The sequence below is a fragment of the Apostichopus japonicus genome, chromosome 21 (assembly GCF_037975245.1).
Source record: "Apostichopus japonicus isolate 1M-3 chromosome 21, ASM3797524v1, whole genome shotgun sequence".
Lineage (NCBI taxonomy): Eukaryota > Metazoa > Echinodermata > Holothuroidea > Aspidochirotida > Stichopodidae > Apostichopus > Apostichopus japonicus.
In genome coordinates this window covers 20652696-20672470 of record NC_092581.1, presented here as the reverse complement: position 1 = coordinate 20672470, position 19775 = coordinate 20652696, and the positions used below count along the sequence as shown (strand labels likewise).

Below are 19775 nucleotides of genomic sequence, written 5' to 3'. Positions count from 1 at the left end.
TGTTGTTATCGCATGTCTTTTGGTATTCCAGATTAAAGACAAAGAAACAACACTCTTCCCAAAGTCAATTTCAAATAAGCAACAACTTTAGATATATGCTGATCCATGGGATGAGAAAACATGGAGAGCTGTCTATGATGACTGCTACACTACAGTCACTTTGTCTTTGTTGTTGGCGCATGTCTTTTGGTATTCCAGATTAAACACAAAGAAACAACTCTTCCCAAAGTCAATTTCAAATAAGCAACAACTTTAGATATATGCTGATCCATGGGATGAGAAAACATGGAGAGCTGTCTATGATGACTGCTACACTACAGTGACTTTGTCTTTGTTGTTGGCACATGTCTTTTGGTATTCCAGATTAAACACAAAGAAACAACTCTTCCCAAAGTCAATTTCAAATAAGCAACAACTTTAGATATATCCTGATCCATGGGATGAGAAAACATGGAGAGCTGTCTATGATGACTGCTACACTACAGTGACTTTGTCTTTGTTGTTGGCACATGTCTTTTGGTATTCCAGATTAAACACAAGAAACAACTCTTCCCAAAGTCAATTTCAAATAAGCAACAACTTTAGATATATGCTGATCCGTGGGATGAGAAAACGTGGAGTGTTGTCTACGATGACTGCTACACTGCAGTTACTTTGTCTTTGTTGTTGGCACATGTCTTTGGTATTCCAGATTAAACACAAGAAACAACTCTTCCCAAAGTCAATTCCAAATAAGCAACAACTTTAGATACATTCTGATCCGTGAGTTGAGAAAACGTGGAGTGCTGTCTATGACAACTGCTTAACTGCAGTTACTTTGTCATTATTGTTGGCACGGTAAGCACGAAAATCTCGAATCTGGTTGCATTGCTTCACACCACCAGGCATCTGATAAACAACTTTTTGGGAAAATTTCCAGGCACCAAGACATGCAATTTGGTATAATTCAGATTAAACACGTTGAATGATTTGAAGCACACATCAATGGCCTTCATAAATGTCTTCTGGGGTAGGGCATGTCTCTCGATGATCACAAATGACTGCTGAGGATCTATTTTGCTTCCTCCAAGAAGTAACACATATGGCTGAGGTCTTTCTGAAAATGTTTGCAAATAGAATTCCAAGTTGATGCTTCCTAAGTAACAACAAAGAAAAGAAAAAAAAATCCATCATAATGAAGTTGTGTAAATACCTCCTTGGAGCATAAGCAGTTATTTACATGTACCCCTCACAAAACATTGACATTCCTTAAGAAAATTTCCAAAATTTAATCAGTTGTGAATCTAACTTCTTCAACTTTCAAGTACGTTTAAAACTAGAAAGCCAGATGGCCTATAGTGATTCCTTGTCAAAGCAGGAACTTGCATGAAACATTCATCAGACAATGTAGGCAACTTTTACAACCAATGCATCATGTTAACAATGCTTAAAACAATGCTCACTCCCACTGTATGCAATTGTGTAGATTGCTATGAATGATAACAGCTAGATCACTTCTATAATATAGCTAAATTTTAGTTGGGCCTAGGTCTAAAAGTATCACCAATCCACATCAGCTTCGGCCTACTTGCAACAACTTACAAGCTAAAATGGCAATTAGTGGTAATTAAATATTGCATTACATGAATATATGTTTATCCCTTATTAAACGTAGTACCAGCGTAACTATAGGCCCATGCCCGATGCTATTTAAAATGCATTGCCTTGAAATAGCCTAAGTATACCCTACTAGTACTAGTACTAGGCCTAGTACTACTTAAAAAAGTGACTCGCAGGGTATACGAAGTTACGGTTAACGTACACTAGGAATAGAATGCACTAGGTTACGATAAAGGCCTAGACCAAAGTCCTCCGTCCGTCCGTAGGCTATTCCGATTAATGTTTACTTGTATGTTGGCCTCAACGGATTCGTTGACAATTATGAGTTGACTATGACAAACAGCAGCTAGCCTATTATATTAACTTATTGTATGACTTTAACGTTAGGTCTACGTAACGCAAGCGATTCAAATGCATTCGTCTACCCAACTTAGTCGTGGGTCTCTAAGCTTTTCTCGTTCTTGTCACGTTCATTTAGATAATATCAAACATACCTTCGAATTTTTCAATCAATTCTTCCAGGCCCCAGTCTCCTAACTGTCATAAATATTAATAATCCTGACCTCTGAGGTCAGATCGACACACCTTAAAATATGGCGTCCTGACTAACATATCACATGGTGTTAAGTCGTGGGATATCCTTGGAAAATGGATAAATTCAACCCACCAGCTCCGCTAAAGCTGGAAGGCAACGTCGCTGACAATTGGAAGAGGTGGAAACAACGATTTGAGCTTCATTGAGAAGCCTGCGAGCTCGACAATAAAGATGATAAAGTCAAGTGTTCTGTGTTGTTGCACGTGATAGGCGACGACGGCCTAGAGTTGTACAATACGTTTAATTTTGAAGGACAACAACGGAAATACGATGCTCTCATGAAAAAAATGGAAGAATATTGCATTCCAAAAAAGAATGTCACCTATGAAAGACATTTGTTTAATACCAGAGCACAGCTGTCAGACGAAACCATCGATCAGTATGTCACTGAACTGAAACGGAGAGCCAAAACATGTGAATTCGGAGAGTTAAACGATGGGCTTATTAGAGACCGTATAGTGTGTGGTATTGCCGATAACGGGCTACGCGAAAAATTATTACGTACACAAAACCTAACTTTGGACAGTGCCTTGCAACTGTGTCGGGCTAGTGAAGCATCACGTACTCAAATGAAAACTTTAACAGACAACCAAGAAGTTGTTAATGCGATTGAAAAAGGTACATACAAGCAAAGAAAATACAGAAGTAGTACTAGTAGGCCTAGAAGCAATTTCAATCATAGTCAGAGTGTATTCACATGTGGGAGATGTGGCCATGACTCTAGTCATAGTATTTGCCCAGCACAAGGAAAACAGTGCAGGAAGTGTAACAAACCAAACCATGTCGCAACAATGTGTCACACAAAACAAACTGACCGAGGGAGACATAAGGGTGGAATGAATAGCAACTCGGCAAGTCAGGGAAAAACTGCCAGCAGACCAGGTAAACCTGTTAATTCACTTGACCAAGATCACGATTCTGAGGATGAACTGTTTATGGGAGAGTTGAACAGTGAAACAACTGAACAGCACAGAGTTGAGGATAAATGTGACTGGAAAGTATGCCTCAAGGTCAATGGTAAACCTGTAAAATTGAAGATTGACACTGGTGCTGAAGCAAATGTGATCTCGTACCAGTTGTACCGAAACCTGAGAAGAAATAAATAAAGCTCGACTGAAACCAACAAACACCAAACTCACAACATATAGTGGTGAACCGCTACCAGTCAAAGGAATGTGTGTATTTCCCTGTTCGTATAAAGGAAATGAACATTCAGTGAAATTCTTGGTGGTTAATTTGCCATCAGTTAAGCCAGTATTGTGGGTCAACACTTGCATGGAGATGAGATTAGTTCAAATAGTGTATATGGTCCACAAAACAGATGATTCTGTAGCCAGTCAACTGACAGATGACTTCAAAGATGTTTTTGAGGGACTAGGCTGTCTTCCAGGTCAACAAAAGATCTCGATTGATCCTGAAGTAACTCCTGTTGTACATGCAGCCAGAAAGGTTCCAGCTATGTTGCATAAGAAACTCAAAACTGAACTAGATAGAATGGAACAACTTAATGCTATTGTTAAGGTAAATAAGCCAACATCATGGGTCAATTCAGTGGTGGTAGTAGAGACATCAGATAGGAAAATCAGAGTATGTTTGGAACCTAAAGATTTGAACAAGGCTGTTAAAAGGTCACATTATCAGCTACCTACCACCGAAGAGATATCAACTAGACTAACAGGTGCACAATATTTCAATAGCTTGGATGCATCTTCTGGGCTTTGGCAATGTTGTCTAGATGAAGAAAGTTCAGAGTTATGTACTTTTAATACCCCTTTCGGTCGTTACAAGTATCCCCGTATGCCATTTGGTATTTCAAGTGCCCCTGAAGTGTTTCACACAGTTGTAAAAGAAATATTTGAAGGGATTGATGGGGTAGAATCGTATATGGATGATGTGTTAGTGTGGGGTCGTACAAAAGACGAACATGATACTAGATTAAGGAATGTTCTCCAAAGGGCTAGAGAGAATAATTTTAAGCTTAATGGGAAGAAATGCAAATTTACTTGTACTTGGGGCATATCCTATCTAGAGATGGGTTGAAACCTGATGATTCCAAAGTAGAAGCTGTTCTAGGTATGCCAACACCACAATGCAAAAAGATGTGGAACGATTCCTAGGAATGATCAATTACCTAGCAAAATTTGTGCCCAACCTATCTAAAATTAGTGCCGCTTTAAGAGAGTTAACAAAGAAAGAAATTTTGAGGGAATGGAATGAAAACCACAATCTGGCATTCCAAGAGCTTAAAAGGCTCATTACACAAACTCCAGTACTTAAGTACTATGATGTGACGAAGAAAGTAACACTTTCAGTAGACGCATCACAAACAGGTCTAGGAGCTGTATTAATGCAGGATGGGTCTCCTATTGGCTATGCTTCCAAAGCATTAACTGAAACTGAGAAAGGCTCTGCTCAAATAGAGAAAGACTTGTTAGCTATTGTTTTCGGATGTGAACGGTTTAATCAGTTTGTGTATGGTAAAGTAATAGAGGTTGAATCAGATCACAAACCATTAGAAGTGATAATAAGAAAACCGCTTTTCCAAGCACCACCAAGGTTGCAACGGCTTTGTTGAGGTTACAAAAGTACAATGTGAGTATTAAGTACAAACCAGGGAAGGAAATGTTTGTCCCAGATACATTGTCTAGAGCTTATCTAGATAATGCATATGAAGATTTAGAGCTAGAGAAAGAGCTAGAATCTCAAGTTCATTTACTTAATGCATACTTACCTGTATCTAAGGAAAAATGGTATAAATTTCAGGATGAAACTAAAATAGACCCAGTACTACAACAAGTGTCTTACTGTATCCAACAGGGATGGCCGGACTCAAAAGATCAAGCTGATGAAAGCTTGAAACCATTTTGGGGTTTTCAAGAGGAACTTCATGTTTCAGATGGTGTTGTATTTAAAAGAAACAAAATTGTAGTGCCAAAGAGTCTGAGAAAAGAAATGCTAACTATAATTCACGAGGGTCATCAAGGCAAAACAAGGTGCAAAGCCAGAGCCAGAGAATGTCTCTTTTGGCAAGGTATGCAAGCACAAATAGAGGATGTGGTTGACAAATGTGATATTTGCCAAATTTACAAAAGGAAAAATCAAAAGGAACCAATGATACCACACACAATTCCAGAGAGCCCTTGGGAAAAGGTTGGAATGGATTTATTTTATTTTGAAGTTGAAGAGTATTTACTGGTTGTTGATTATTTTTCTAAGTACATCGAAACTGCATTGCTCAGTAACCAAACAAGTTAAAAAGTCATTACTCATTTGAAATCTATGTTTGCCCGTCATGGGATTCCTGAAACTGTGGTATCAGACAATGGTCCTCAATTTGCATGTAAGGAATTTAAGGAATTTAGCAAGAGTGGAATTTTGTCCATGACACCAGGTGTCCTGAGTATCCCCAGGCTAATGGTCAAGCAGAAAGAGCTGTCCAAACAATCAAATCAATGATGAAAAAAGCAGCAGCTAGTAAGCAAGACATGTACAAATGTATGCTAGTGTATAGATCTACTCCCATTGATGACTTGGGTGCAAGTCCAGCTCAGTTACTTATGGGTAGAAGGGTTAGATCAACAATGCCAATTAACAAGAAACTTCTTAAACCAGAGGTTATTAGTAAGAAAAAGATCCAAGAGAATCTAGAAAAGAGACAAACGTCCCAAATGAAATACTACAATGTTCATACCAAACCACTACCAGAGTTTGAAGTAGGTGAATCAGTAAAAATGCATAGGAATGGTAAGTGGTATCCTGTCAAAGTTACATCAGTGGCAAACACCCCTAGGTCATATGTGGTCACTCCCCCTGATGGTAACTCTTATCGAAGAAATCGAAGAGCTTTAGCTAAAACACAAGTTCCAACTTGTACAGAGACGCATGATTATGATGAAATGATTGACACGACTGAGGAAAGTAATGAGAATATGCAGGTTCCTGATAGACCAATTAGGAATAGGAAACCACCTGCATCGACTCAAGATTATGTTATGTATAATCAAGTAAACAACAAATAAGTACAGTGGTAACCAGTTTGGTTGGGGAGAACTTATATATATGTTCTAGAAAAACAAAGAGGTTTCCTAATCTCACATGATCAGCTTTTAAATCACATGTTACGAATTTGTTGTATACTGTAATTTCACATACTTTAATTTGAGAAAAAGAGAGATGTCATGAATATTAATAAACCTGACCTCTGAGGTCAGATCGACACACCTTAAAATATGGCGTCCTGACTGACATATCACACTAACGTCATTTTCCATGCCATTGTACAGTAGCTCGTAATCGCACACTGAGTACGTAACGGTATGTGGCTTGAACGTATATAAGGCCGTGGTTACTATAGTACATTTAGTGACGATAAATGTCTACAAAGTGGTACAAGTAGTGTTGTATTATGTAAACTCTGCTTCCGTTTGGTTAACGCTTTGGTAAAAGTTACTTGCTATCATGTAAAATAATGATAATGATAATAATAATGATAATAATAATAATAATGATAATAATAATAATAATAATAATAATAATAATAATAATAATAATAATAATAATAATAATAATAATAATAATAATAATAATAATAATAATAATAATAATAATAATAATAATAATAATAATAATAATAATATCAATAATAATAATAATAATGATAATGATGATAATGATGATAATGATGATAATGATGATAATGATGATAATGATGATAATGATGATGATGATAATGATGATGATGATGATGATGACGATGATGATGACGATGACGATGACGATGACGATGACGATGACGATGACGATGACGATGACGATGACGATGACGATGACGATGACGATGACGATGACGATGACGATGACGATGACGATGACGATGACGATGATGATGATCATAATAATAATAATAATAAGGAAATATTTATAGAGCCCTTTATGCAAAGGCCTCAAAGCGCTTAAAACAAGTACATAAATATGCAAGACAAATCACTGTAAATTTTGGAATAAATGTGTTGTTAAGAGACGCTTAAAACAGACTTAGTAGATGTTTACAATAAGTTTGTGTAACCCTCAATCGCATGCATATGAATAATTTTACAGAACGTTGTGTAATATTTACATAATTCCGGGTACATTTTTACAACCCGTGATTTACATAATATTATTTTACATATTGTTTTCTGTGTGTAAATAACTCCTATAAAAAGAGATTTTTTGTCAAATTTTACATCAATAAATAAAGATACACAAGGTGCATCCTTTGTTTTGACAAAACTGCGTTTAGGTATATTTCTGCGTAAATCCAATTGACTTGGAGGGTTTGAGGTGAATGGGCTTGACACTATGAATTTCTTAATATAACTTTAAATCGACAAAGAATTGTAAGCTGCTGTGAATTGAATATTCATCATTACTTAAATTTCATTGAAGTTATATTTAGGGGGGGCGGGGGTTGGTGGGGTGGTCAATGTGTCCCGCTACACCCGCAAAGAAGTACAAATTTCCTATGATCTTGTAATTATCATTTGTTTCCCACTTTTTAGTGCAATATAGCAAATATCCTGATGGACAAAATTAGGTTGCGAATGTTAACGGACATTGGTAACTATTGTTTGAAAAATCAATATCGTAGCTGTACTTCCATATGAATATAGACCAATTCATGTTTACTTAAAACTCTTGCGTTGATTTTCTTCATTGGAGTTCAGATAGCTGCGACAAGTACACACAGTGTTTTCTAGATGAAGCCCGTGTGAATTCAACTGTCAGCTGCGATGTAGAGATAGACGGCAACACAGAACCCCCGTGTTACGGTCACGGATCGAAACTAAATTGCTCCTGTAATAGTGAAAACTACCATCTATCTAGTTACGAGGATTCATACCTGTGTATACCCAGGCCCGTAGCCAGGGGGGTTCGGGGGGTTCGTACGAACCCACCCCCCCCCCGCCCAGATCAATTTTTTTCCAATGGAGTTTTGGCGTTTTCCAGGGCAAATTCATGTAAAGGGACGTCCACACCTGGCGCCGCGCTGCGCCGAACTTTGCAGCGCTGCAAAGTTCGGCGCGGCGAGGTGAGGGGTGTCCACACTGAACGCCGCGCCGTGATTTCAAGCTTCGAAACATGGCAGTCCGAGATATTGGACCCTATAGCAGATAGAAATATGCAAATATGTGTTTGCATACTCTCTTTCGGACTTGCTACTACTGAAGAGACAGTCTCAACAAATCTCTGTGTTTCCTTGTATTTCAACTTCACAATAGTAGTAATAGAGACACCACAAGTACAATGGTTGCTAAAATCTATCAATTTCACTGTGTATGTGTGTCTGTTTAGTTTTTATGAGAATGAATGCCAATAAAAGAGCTATTTTAAGAATTACATTATTGTTGATCATGTGTTTTTTCTTTATTCGCAGAAATTTGAAAGAAAAGATAGGTGTACATGTATGTTGGGAAGGGGGGATGCTGAGCCTCCAAATGAAATTTAAACATGCCCCATGCTTTTTCAGGAAAATACAAACACATTTTTGATGTATTTCTCTTTTTCACTTTTTTTTTACACTTCAACAATTTCATTGTAGGATGAATTTGCACTGCCTATGGACAGGCTACCTCTTTTACTCCGTTGTTGGCCCTCTTTTACGATTTTTGTGGCTAAGCTTTTTCCATGTTGTCATTTGATTGAAAATGTCCACAAATTCCAGCGTAGGTGTTCACCAGATCGCTCAATTCGATGTAAAAATTGCACAAACTCCCTGGGTTGGGGCAGGGAGAACCACACCCTCTCCCTGCTCGGTCACTCCACTCCTTGCTCGGGCGCCCTCGAGTTTTTACTTCATGAAAATGCCGAACTCCAGTGGCAGCGATGAAAAAGTGGGCGGGGGCGGCGGCTGAAGGTTTGTTCAGCCCCCCAATATTTGTCAAGTGTTCCAAGAAGCGGGGAGAATTTCGAAATGGGGGCTGAACTTCTTGTTGCTTGAAACACTCGGGAAGTGCCTTTTCCGGCCATCTGGGGGGTTCGAAAAGCTAAGAATTTTCTTGTACGCTCCGAGCCAACCAATGGTGGCGCTCCACTTAGATAGTCCTATCACGCATGACGACCCCCCACCCCCACCCCTAGGTAAAAACTGGCTACGGGCCTGGTATACCAAACAAATGGGAAGATGGACTGTATGATTTATATTGCTTGAGTACGTAACAGTATATCATTACTAAATCAATCATTGTAACAACCAAATTTACGTGCCGTTAAGGAGAGTAAACCATTCATATCGTAAAATATTATTTTTATCATTGTTTTGTTACGCAGTGACACACTCTTGCGTTTGTGTCATATCATTACACTATTGAAGGCGTGGCAGAAATTACTATAGATAAATGTAAGAAATTTATCGCTTGGAAAATACTTACAATTTTTAAATGTCAAATTTAGGCAATGATCATAGTAAAACGTATTTCCTAGGTAAAGCCTACTTCCTTTAATTTTTTTTATCTGATCGACAACTTGATTACCAAAGAGAAGCTCTGGTCGATAACGAGACAATACACAACGTGCTTCCTTTGTATTGACAAATCTGCGTCTAGGTATATTTCTGCGTAATTCCAATTGACTCGGAGGGTTTGAGGTGAATGTAAAACAGGAGAGTGACACAAGGTGTAAATGTTAACACAGCAAGCTTATTCAACTGTTGCTGAACCCTCTACTTTTGGGAAATTTTACGGGACTGTAGATTGTTTTATTGGGGGGGGGGGGGGTTGTGTGAGGTGGTGAATGTGCCCCGCTACACCCCCAAAGAAGTACATATTTCTTATGATCTTGTAATTATAATTTCTCTCCCACTTTTTAGTGCAATACAGCAAATATCTTGATGAACAAAATGGTTGCGAATGTTAAAGGACATTGGTTACTATTGTTTTAACAATATCGTAGCTGTATTTCCATATGAATATAAACCAATTCATGTTTACCTTAAACTTTTGCGTTGATTTTCTTCATTGGACTTCAGATAGCTGCGACAAGTACACACAGTGTTTTTACGATGAAACCCGGATGCATTCAACTGTCAGCTGCAATTATAAGACAGCCGGCAACACAGCACCCCCGTGTTACGGTGACGGATCGATCATAACTTGCTCCTGTATTAATGAAAACTACCAACTATCTAGTCCCGATGATTCATACCTGTGTAGACCAGACGAATGGGAAGATGGACTGTATGATTTACATTGCTTGACTGGTACGAAACCGTATATAATTACTAAATCAATCATTGTTACAACCAAATATACGTGCCGTTAAGGAGAGTTAACCATTCTTATCGTATATTATGATTTTTATTTTGTTTCTTTTTTTTTTTGCACGCAGTGACACAAACTCTTGCATTTGTATCTCATCATAACACTATTAAAGGCGTGGCAGAAATTACTATAGATAAATATAAGAACTTTACCGCTTCAACATTACTTACAATTTTGAAGTGTCAAATTTAGGGAATGATCATAGTAAAACGTGTTTCCTAGGTAAAGCATACTTCCTTCATAATATTTTATCTGATCGACAACTTGATTACCAGAGGGAAGCTCTGGTCGTTAACGAGACAATACACAATGTGCTTCCTTTGTATTGATAAAAATGCGTTTAGGTATATTTTTGCGTAATTCCAATTGACTCGGAGGGTTCGAGATGAATGGGTTTGACACTATGAATATCTTAATATAACTTCAAATCGACAAAGAATCGTTAGTTGCTGTGAATTGAACATTCAGCATTACTTAAGCTTATTTGAAGTTAGTACCACACAGATATGGTAATTATGAATATTAGTTAGACAAATTGTCCTTCATAAGAGTTTCAAACTCATTTGTCAAGCATACATAAAATTTCAGGTCAGAAGTGTAAAATGCGTAGGAATGTTTATATATTGTCTGCTTCTTTCTTCTTGTTTTTAAGCCAGTAATTGGTAGAGAATATGGCTTCCCGCTTTTTGTGCTCACCATTGCGCCACCTCGGGGTTTTAAGAAGTACATGGGTGCATGGAAAGGGCGGGGGCGGCTGGAGAGTCGGAACTTTAAGATTTTCCACAAACTGAAAACTACAATTGATAGCACCTGCAACCATGGATTCCCCATAAAATCATATCGTAAAGGTCTTCTGCAATTCGCTTATAGCACAAACATCCTCACTGTACGGAATCGAAAGTTACTACGTGTAAGAACTGTTTGCTTACAACTTTCGAAATCAGAGACATAGGCTTACGTTACGGGTTTTATTCACTTTATTATATACAGCGAATCATAGCATCATACGCTGAACTCTGCGTTCATCAATACTTTGAAAGCATTGCCTTATCATTGCTATACTCTAGCGCAATGTCTACTTTATTTATAGTGTTAACCTTGCTGACCTCAGACTATCGATAAAATAAGACAATAGTACATTTTACTATACAGTTTCTCCTCATCTACACTTGGTGATAATTTTCGTTAAATGTAGACGTGGTGTAATGCAGGAAACTGGATAAGAGCGGGTCTGTAGACAGCTTGTCAAATTTGGAGGGCAGAGCATTTGTTTGGAGGGGCATATGTGTGGATGCACCATAGGGTCTATTACCGAAACAATAAATTTGATAAAAAAAGAGGGAATAGTCGAAATTGGGGGGACATTGGCCCCGAATGCCGACCGTATGACAGTTATCATGTTCCTGAACATTATATTTGTCTCTATAGTCGGACTCCACAAAAGATGATGAAATCAGGCAAAATATTTCAAACGTGTGCCAGTGAAAGATGACACATTACATTACATGTGAAAGGCCCAATGTATAGTCACTTATCATAAAATATCAGTACTATAATGAGTAACTAACCATTTAATTTTTCCGTTTTGATTAACAAGTAAAACACTTCTTTCAACCGACGTAATATATGTATATATATATATATATATATATATATATATATATATATATATATATATATATATATATATATATATAAACATATAATATATGACAACTGTTTCGTCGCTTGGCTGAATACTTGTTGTGCCGAACGACGATGACCATAATTTTCCCTGGTATCCTAACATGTATATGTAACATTAGGCTTGATAATATATATAATTTGGGACTGCAGTGTGTCTTCATGGAGTATGGACTTATGAAAATGCCTTTTGCACAGGTTTATGAGATCATTGTCATATTTGAAGAAAAGCATTGTTTCTTGTCTGCTGTAATTGAATCATGTTGTATTTTTTATGGTATTGGAAAGACTGTCAGCATTGCCTTTAAAATTAATATCTAAATATCGTTTTGTTCCTCCTACAAGCTTTACCATGTGATGAACCCGCTCCCCCAGATGGCTTTGTATTCCACAGTCCTAACTTTACAAAAGGAGAGATGTATCCAAATGGAACTGAAATCATGTATGACTGTCCTGATGGATTGGATTTAAATGGTCACATGACTGCAGTGTGTCTTTATGGAGTGTGGACTAATGAAGATGCCTATTGCACAGGTTTGTGAGATCATTGTCATATTTGAAGAAAAGCATTGTTTCTTGTCTGCTGTAATTGAATCATGTTGTATATTTTATGGTATTGGAAAGACTGTCAGCATTGCCTTTAAAATTAATATCTAAATATTGTTTTGTTCCTCCTACAAGCTTCACCATGTGATGAACCCGCTCCCCAAAATCACTTGGTATCCCACAGTCCTCACGTTGCAGGAGGGATGTATGCACATGGAACTGAAATCATGTATGCCTGTCTTTATGGATTGGATTTAAGTGGTCACATGACTGCAGTGTGTCTTTATGGAAAATGGACTTATGAAGATGCCAATTGCACAGGTTTGTGAGATCATTGTCATATTTGAAGAAAAGCATTGTTTCTTGTCTGCTGTAATTGAATCCTGTTGTATTTTAAGATGATGAAATCAGGCAAAATATTTCAAACGTGTGCCAGTGAAAGATGAAACATTACATTACATGTGAAAGGCCCAATGTATAGTCACTTATCATGAAATATCAGTACTATAATGAGTAACTAACCATTTGATTTTTCGGTTTTGATTAACAAGAAAAACACTTCTTTCAACCCACGTAATATATATTGATATATATATATATATATATATATATACATATATATATATATATATATATATATATATATATATATATATATATATATATATATATATATATATATATATATATATAATATGACAACTGTTTCGTCGCTTGGCTGAATACTTGTTGCGCCGAACGACGATGACCATAATTTCCCCTGCTATCCTAACATGTATATGTAACATTAGGCTTGATCATATATATAACTTGGGTTGTGGAGTCACTGATCTTGACTGGCGATTGTTCGTGAAAGAACATATTCAACACACAAACATCAGCTTATAGCTGGAGAAATGAACACAATATTGTTAATAGATAGCTTATCACCACCTTTGAAAATTGGAGTAACTTTAGCTTCTTCGGTACGAGTTGGAACAACACCTTTAGATATTGATAAATTAAAATATTTGTAAGAGGGGCAGCTATAATGAAACGATTTTCTTGGAGAAACTGAACAGATATATTACCAAGACCACAAGAACATTTTTTTTTAATTGCATTATTAAATTGATTATTTCAGAGGAGTTGGTTGGTAGAAGGCTCAGCAACAGTTAAATAAGCTTGCTGTGTTAACATTTACACTTTGTGTCACCAAGTAGAGACTTTAACTAATTCAAAATTTATAATAGATGCAGCATGATTGATATCTTTGTGTTTATACAGTATACTGGTGTCATCCGCGAAAAGTGTAATATACAAGGTGTTTGAACAATCTATAATATCGTTTATATACAAAGAGAAAAGCAGTGGACCTAAAATTGAACCTTGTGGTACTCCACATGTAATTTTACTGAAATTAGAATAATGATTATCAATATGTACACATTGGCGTCTGCCAGATAGATAATTAACAAACCAATTAAATGCAACCCCTCTTATGCCATAATGATACAATTTGTTGAAGAGATTTCCATGATTGACAGTATCAAAGGCTGTAGATAAATCTAAAAATACACCCAAAGAATATTCCTTATTTTTAAAGCCATTAATGATATAGTGTGATACATCCAAAGCTGCCATAGCTGTATAACACACCCTACTAAACCCAAATTGTCTATCAGTAATAATATTGTTCTTGTCTAGAAAATGTACAGTACGGTTATATATTACACGTTCTAAAAGTTTAGATAAAGATGAAAGAACTGAGATTGGCCTGTAATTGTTAATAGATAGCTTATCACCACTTTTAAAAACTGGAGAAACTTTTGCTTCTTTAGTACGACTTGGAACAACACCTGTAGATATTGAAAAATTAAAAATATATGTAAGAGGGGCTTTCAGAGGAGTTGGTTGGTGAGAGAAATAGAGATGATGGGGTACTATCAGTAAGAAAATCTGTAAATTTTGAGTGACAAGTGGGAATAGAACTTGCAAGGTTGTTACCTATATTAGCAAAAAAGTCATTAAATTTCTCGGCCATGTCAAATTTATTTGTAATTAACAAATCATTATCTTTAATTTTATCAATTGGAGTATTGATTGAAGTACGACCAAGAATTTTATTAATCGTATCCCATGTTTTCTTTAAATTATTTTTATTGTCTTGAAACAATTTTCATAATACATCTTCTTTGCTAATCTGATAATTTTTGTCAGTTTATTTTTATAAAGAGTATATTTACTTGTATTGGTACTACACTCAAAAAAATGAAGCGTTAAATTTGAATCGTAAAGTGTTGAATTTAACACCCCACCCTGTTTGGATTAGGGACAACACCCACCGGGTTAAATTAACACTTCAGAAGTGTAACATAATATAACACTTTGCGATTGTTGCCTTAACCACACCCAAACAAGTGTCAAAATAACACTTCCTGGTGTTGAAGGTACACTACAGGAAGTAAAATTAACACCATAAAGTCTTCATTTGTTAGAACTCCTGGGTGTCAACATGACCCTTCAAGGAGTAAAATTAACACAATAAAGTGTTCATATGTTAGCACTTCTGGGTGTCAAAATTGCACTTCAGGGAGTATAATTAACACTCAAGTGCTCATTTTTTGGCCTTCTTGGTGTCAAAGTTCTGCTTCAGTGAGTAGAATTACCACCATATAGTGTTCATTTGTCATCTGTGTCAAGATGATACTTAATGGACTCTCAACACCCAATAGTGCTCTCTCGTTAATACTTCGGGATGTATATTTAACTGCTGGTTTGTAAAGTTTTACATGTTTATTATGTAACGCAAATACAATACTGTTATGTAAAATTTTGCCAGAAAAGTTTACATCGCACCCGTTTAGTAAATAATTTATACAGGTTTTAGGTTAATTATTACCTAGTAATTAGGTAAACAATATGGATGCATGTTTGAATCGCTCACAGCAGAAAGTTACATTTAAGAGAAAGCAAAAAGCAATGACAACACAAACAATTCAGAATGTGCGATTTTCAGCAATTAAACACCCTACTACCTTCCTATTCCAGAGGTCCATTTATTATATCCCATTGAATGTCAAACGAACAACTTAGGCTATAAAAGTATTGTCTTGTGGAATTAAGTCAACTTAAAAGTGCCAACATTTTCAAATGCTACAGTGCAGTTTCTTGGTCTTTGTTGTTAGCGCATGCCTTTTGGTATTCCAGATTAAACACAAAGAAACAACTCTTCCCAAAGTCAATTTCAAATAAGCAACAACTTTAGATATATGCTGATCCATGGGATGAGAAAACATGGAGTGCTGTCTATGATGACTGCTACACTACAGTGACTTTGTCTTTGTTGTTGGCACATGTCTTTTGGTATTCCAGATTAAACACAAGAAACAACTCTTCCCAAAGTCAATTTCAAATAAGCAACAACTTTAGATATATGCTGATCCATGGGATGGGAAAACGTGGAGTGCTGTCTAAGATGACTGCTGCACTGCAGTTACTTTGTCTTTGTTGTTGGCACATGTCTTTTGGTATTCCAGATTAAACACAAGAAACAACTCTTCCCAAAGTCAATTTCAAATAAGCAACAACTTTAGATACATTCTGATCCATGGGATGAGAAAACGTGGAGTGCTGTCTATGATGACTGCTACACTGCAGTTACTTTGTCTTTGTTGTTGGCACATGTCTTTTGGTATTCCAGATTAAACACAAGAAACAACTCTTCCCAAAGTCAATTTCAAATAAGCAACAACTTTAGATACATTCTGTTCCGTGAGATGAGAAAACGTGGAGTGCTGTCTATGACAACTGCTTAACTGCAGTTACTTTGTCTTTATTGTTGGCACGGTAAGCACGAAAATCTCGAATCTGGTTGCATTGCTTCACACCACCAGGCATCTGATAAACAACTTTTTGGGAAAATTTCCAGGCACCAAGACATGTAATTTGGTATAATTCAGATTTAACACGTAGAATGATTTGAAGCACACATCAATGGCCTTCATATATGTCTTCTGGGGTAGGGCATGTCTCTCGATGATCACAAATGACTGCTAAGGATCTATTTTGCTTCCTCCAAGAAGTAGCACATATGTCTGAGGTCTTTCAGAAATCTTTTGCAAATAGAATTCCAAGTTGATGCTTCCTAAGTAACAACGAAGAAAAGAAAAAAAAAATCATCATAATGAAGTTGTGTAAATACTTCCTTGGATCATAAACAGTTATTTACATGTACCCCTCACAAAACATTGACATTCCTTAAGAAAATGTCCAAAATTTAATCAGTTGTGATTCTAACTTCTTCAACTTTCAAGTACGTTTAAAACTAGAAAGCCAGATGGCCTATAGTGATTCCTTGTCAAACCAGGAACTTGCATTAAACATTCATTACACAATGTAGGCAACTTTTACAACCAATGCATCATGTTAACAATGCTTAAGACAATGCTCACTCCCGCTGTATGCAATTGTGTAGATTGCTATGAATGATAACAGCTAGATCACTTCTATAATATAGCTAAATTATAGTTGGACCTAGGTCTAAAAGTGTCACCAATCCACATCAGCTTCGGCCTACTTGCTACAACTTCCAAGCCAAAATGGCAATTAGTGGTAATTATTTATTGCATTTCATGAATATATGTTTATCCCTTATTAAACATAGTACCAGCGTAACTATAGGCCCATGCCCGATGCTTTTTAAAATGTATTGCCTTGAAATAGCCTAAGTATACCCTACTAGTGCTAGTACTAGTACTAGTCCTAGTACTACTTAAAAAAGTGACTCGCAGGGTATACGAAGTTACGGTTAACGTACAATAGGAATAGAATGCACTAGGTTACAATAAAGACCTAGACCAAAGTCCTCCGTCCGTCCGTAGGCTATTCCGTTTAATGTTTACTTGTATGTAGGCCTCAACGGATTCGTTGACAATTATGAGTTGACTATGACAAACAGCAGCTAGCCTATTATATTAACTTATTGTATGACTTTAACGTTAGGTCTACGTAACGCAAGCGATTCAAATGCATTCGTCTACCCAACTTAGTCGTGGTTCTCTAAGCATTTCTCGTTCTTGTCACGTTCACTTAGATAATATCAAAACATACCTTCGAATTTTTCAATCAATTCTTCGAAGCCCCAGTCTCCTAACTGTCATGAATATTAATAAACCTGACCTTTGAGGTCAGATCGACACACCTTAAAATATGGCGTCCTGACTAACATATCACATGTTGTTAAGTCGTGGGATATCCATGGAAAATGGATAAATTCAACCCACCAGCTCCGCTAAAGCTGGAAGGCAACGTCGCTGACAATTGGAAGAGGTGGAAACAACGATTTGAGCTTTATTTAGAAGCCTGCTAGCTCGACAATAAAGATGATAAAGTCAAGTGTTCTATGTTGTTGCACGTGATAGGCGACGACGGCCTAGAGTTGTACTATACGTTCAATTTTGAAGAAGGACAACAACGCAAATACGATGTTCTTATGAAAAAAATTGAAGAATATTGCATTCCAAAAAAGAATGTTACCTATGAAAGACATTTGTTTAATACCAGAGCACAGCTGTCAGACGAAACCATCGATCAGTATGTCACTGAACTGAAACGGAGAGCCAAAACATGTGAATTCGGAGAGTTAAACGATGGGCTTATTAGAGACAGTATAGTGTGTGGGATTGACAATAATGGGTTACGCGAAAAATTATTACGTACACAAAACCTAACTTTGGACAGTGCCTTGCAACTGTGTCGGGCTAGTGAAGCATCACGTACTCAAATGAAAACTTTAACAGACAACCAAGAAGCTGTCAATGCGATTGAAAAAGGTATATACAAGCAAAGAAAATACAGAAGTAGTAGTAGTAGGCCTAGAAGCAATTTCAATCTTAATCAGAGTGTATTCACATGTAGGAGATGTGGCCATGACTCTAGTCATAGTATTTGCCCAGCACAAGGAAAACAGTGCAGGAAGTGTAACAAACCAAACCATGTCGCAACAATGTGTCACACAAAACAAACTGACCGAGGGAGACATAAGGGTGGAATGAATAGCAACTCAGCAAGTCAGGGTAAAACTGCCAGCAGACCAAGTAAACATGTTAATTCACTTGACCAAGATCACGATTCTGAGGATGAACTGTTTGTGGGAGAGTTGAACAGTTGAACAGAGTTGAACAACTGAACAGCACAGAGTTGAGGATAAAAGTGACTGGAAAGCCTGCCTCAAGGTCAATGGTAAACCTGTAAAATTGAAGATTGACACTGGTGCTGAAGCAAATGTGATCTCGTACCAGATGTACCGAAACCTGAGAAGAAATAAAGCTCGACTGAAACCAACAAACACCAAACTCACAACATATAGTGGTGAACCGCTGCTAGTCAAAGGAATGTGTGTATTTCAGTTTCTGTATGGTAAAGTAATAGAGGTTGAATCAGATCACAAACCATTAGAAGTGATAATAAGAGAACCGCTTTTCCAAGCACCACCAAGGTTGCAACGGCTTTTGTTGAGGTTACAAAAGTACAATGTTAGTATTAAGTACAAACCAGGGAAGGAAATGTTTGTCCCAGATACATTGTCTAGAGCTTATCTAGATAATGCATATGAAGATTTAGAGCAAGAGAAAGAGCTAGAATCTCAAGTTCATTTACTATTTCTAACTTACCTCTATCTAAGGAAATATGGTATAAATTTCAGGTTGAAACTAAAATATACCCAGTACTACAACAAGTGTCTTACTGTATCCAACAGGGATGGCCGGAGTCGAAAGATCAAGCTGATGAAAGCTTGAAACCATTTTGGGGTTTTCAAGAGGAACTTCATGTTTCAGATGGTGTTGTATTTAAAAGAAACAAAATTGTATTGCCAAAGAGTCTGAGAAAAGAAATGCTAACTATAATTCACGAGGGTCATCAAGGCAAAACAAGGTGCAAAGCCAGAGCCAGAGAATGTCTCTTTTGGCCAGGTATGCAAGCACAAATAGAGGATGTGGTTGACAAATGTGATATTCGCCAAACTTACAAAAGGAAAAATCAAAAGGAACCAATAATACCACACACAATTCCAG

General features: G+C 36.9%; 1 protein-coding gene across 10 annotated transcripts in view; it reads left to right on the top strand.

Moving 5' to 3' along the window:
• LOC139963233 (complement factor H-like) overlaps window positions 1–13309 on the top strand; it is a 40243-nt gene extending 26934 nt beyond the window's left edge. For 2 of the 10 annotated variants that reach the window (XM_071963839.1, XM_071963844.1), the window contains exon 7: window positions 7900–9026. In XM_071963839.1, the coding sequence (XP_071819940.1) occupies window positions 7900–8552 (653 nt within the window). In that variant the 3' untranslated portion in view covers window positions 8553–9026. Of the gene's footprint in view, window positions 1–7899; window positions 9075–10199; window positions 10431–12519; window positions 12709–12855 lie in introns of those variants that run through there. The other 8 variants (XM_071963838.1, XM_071963842.1, XM_071963840.1 and 5 more) reach the window with 8 other exon arrangements.
• The last annotated feature ends 6466 nt before the right edge of the window (window positions 13310–19775 follow it).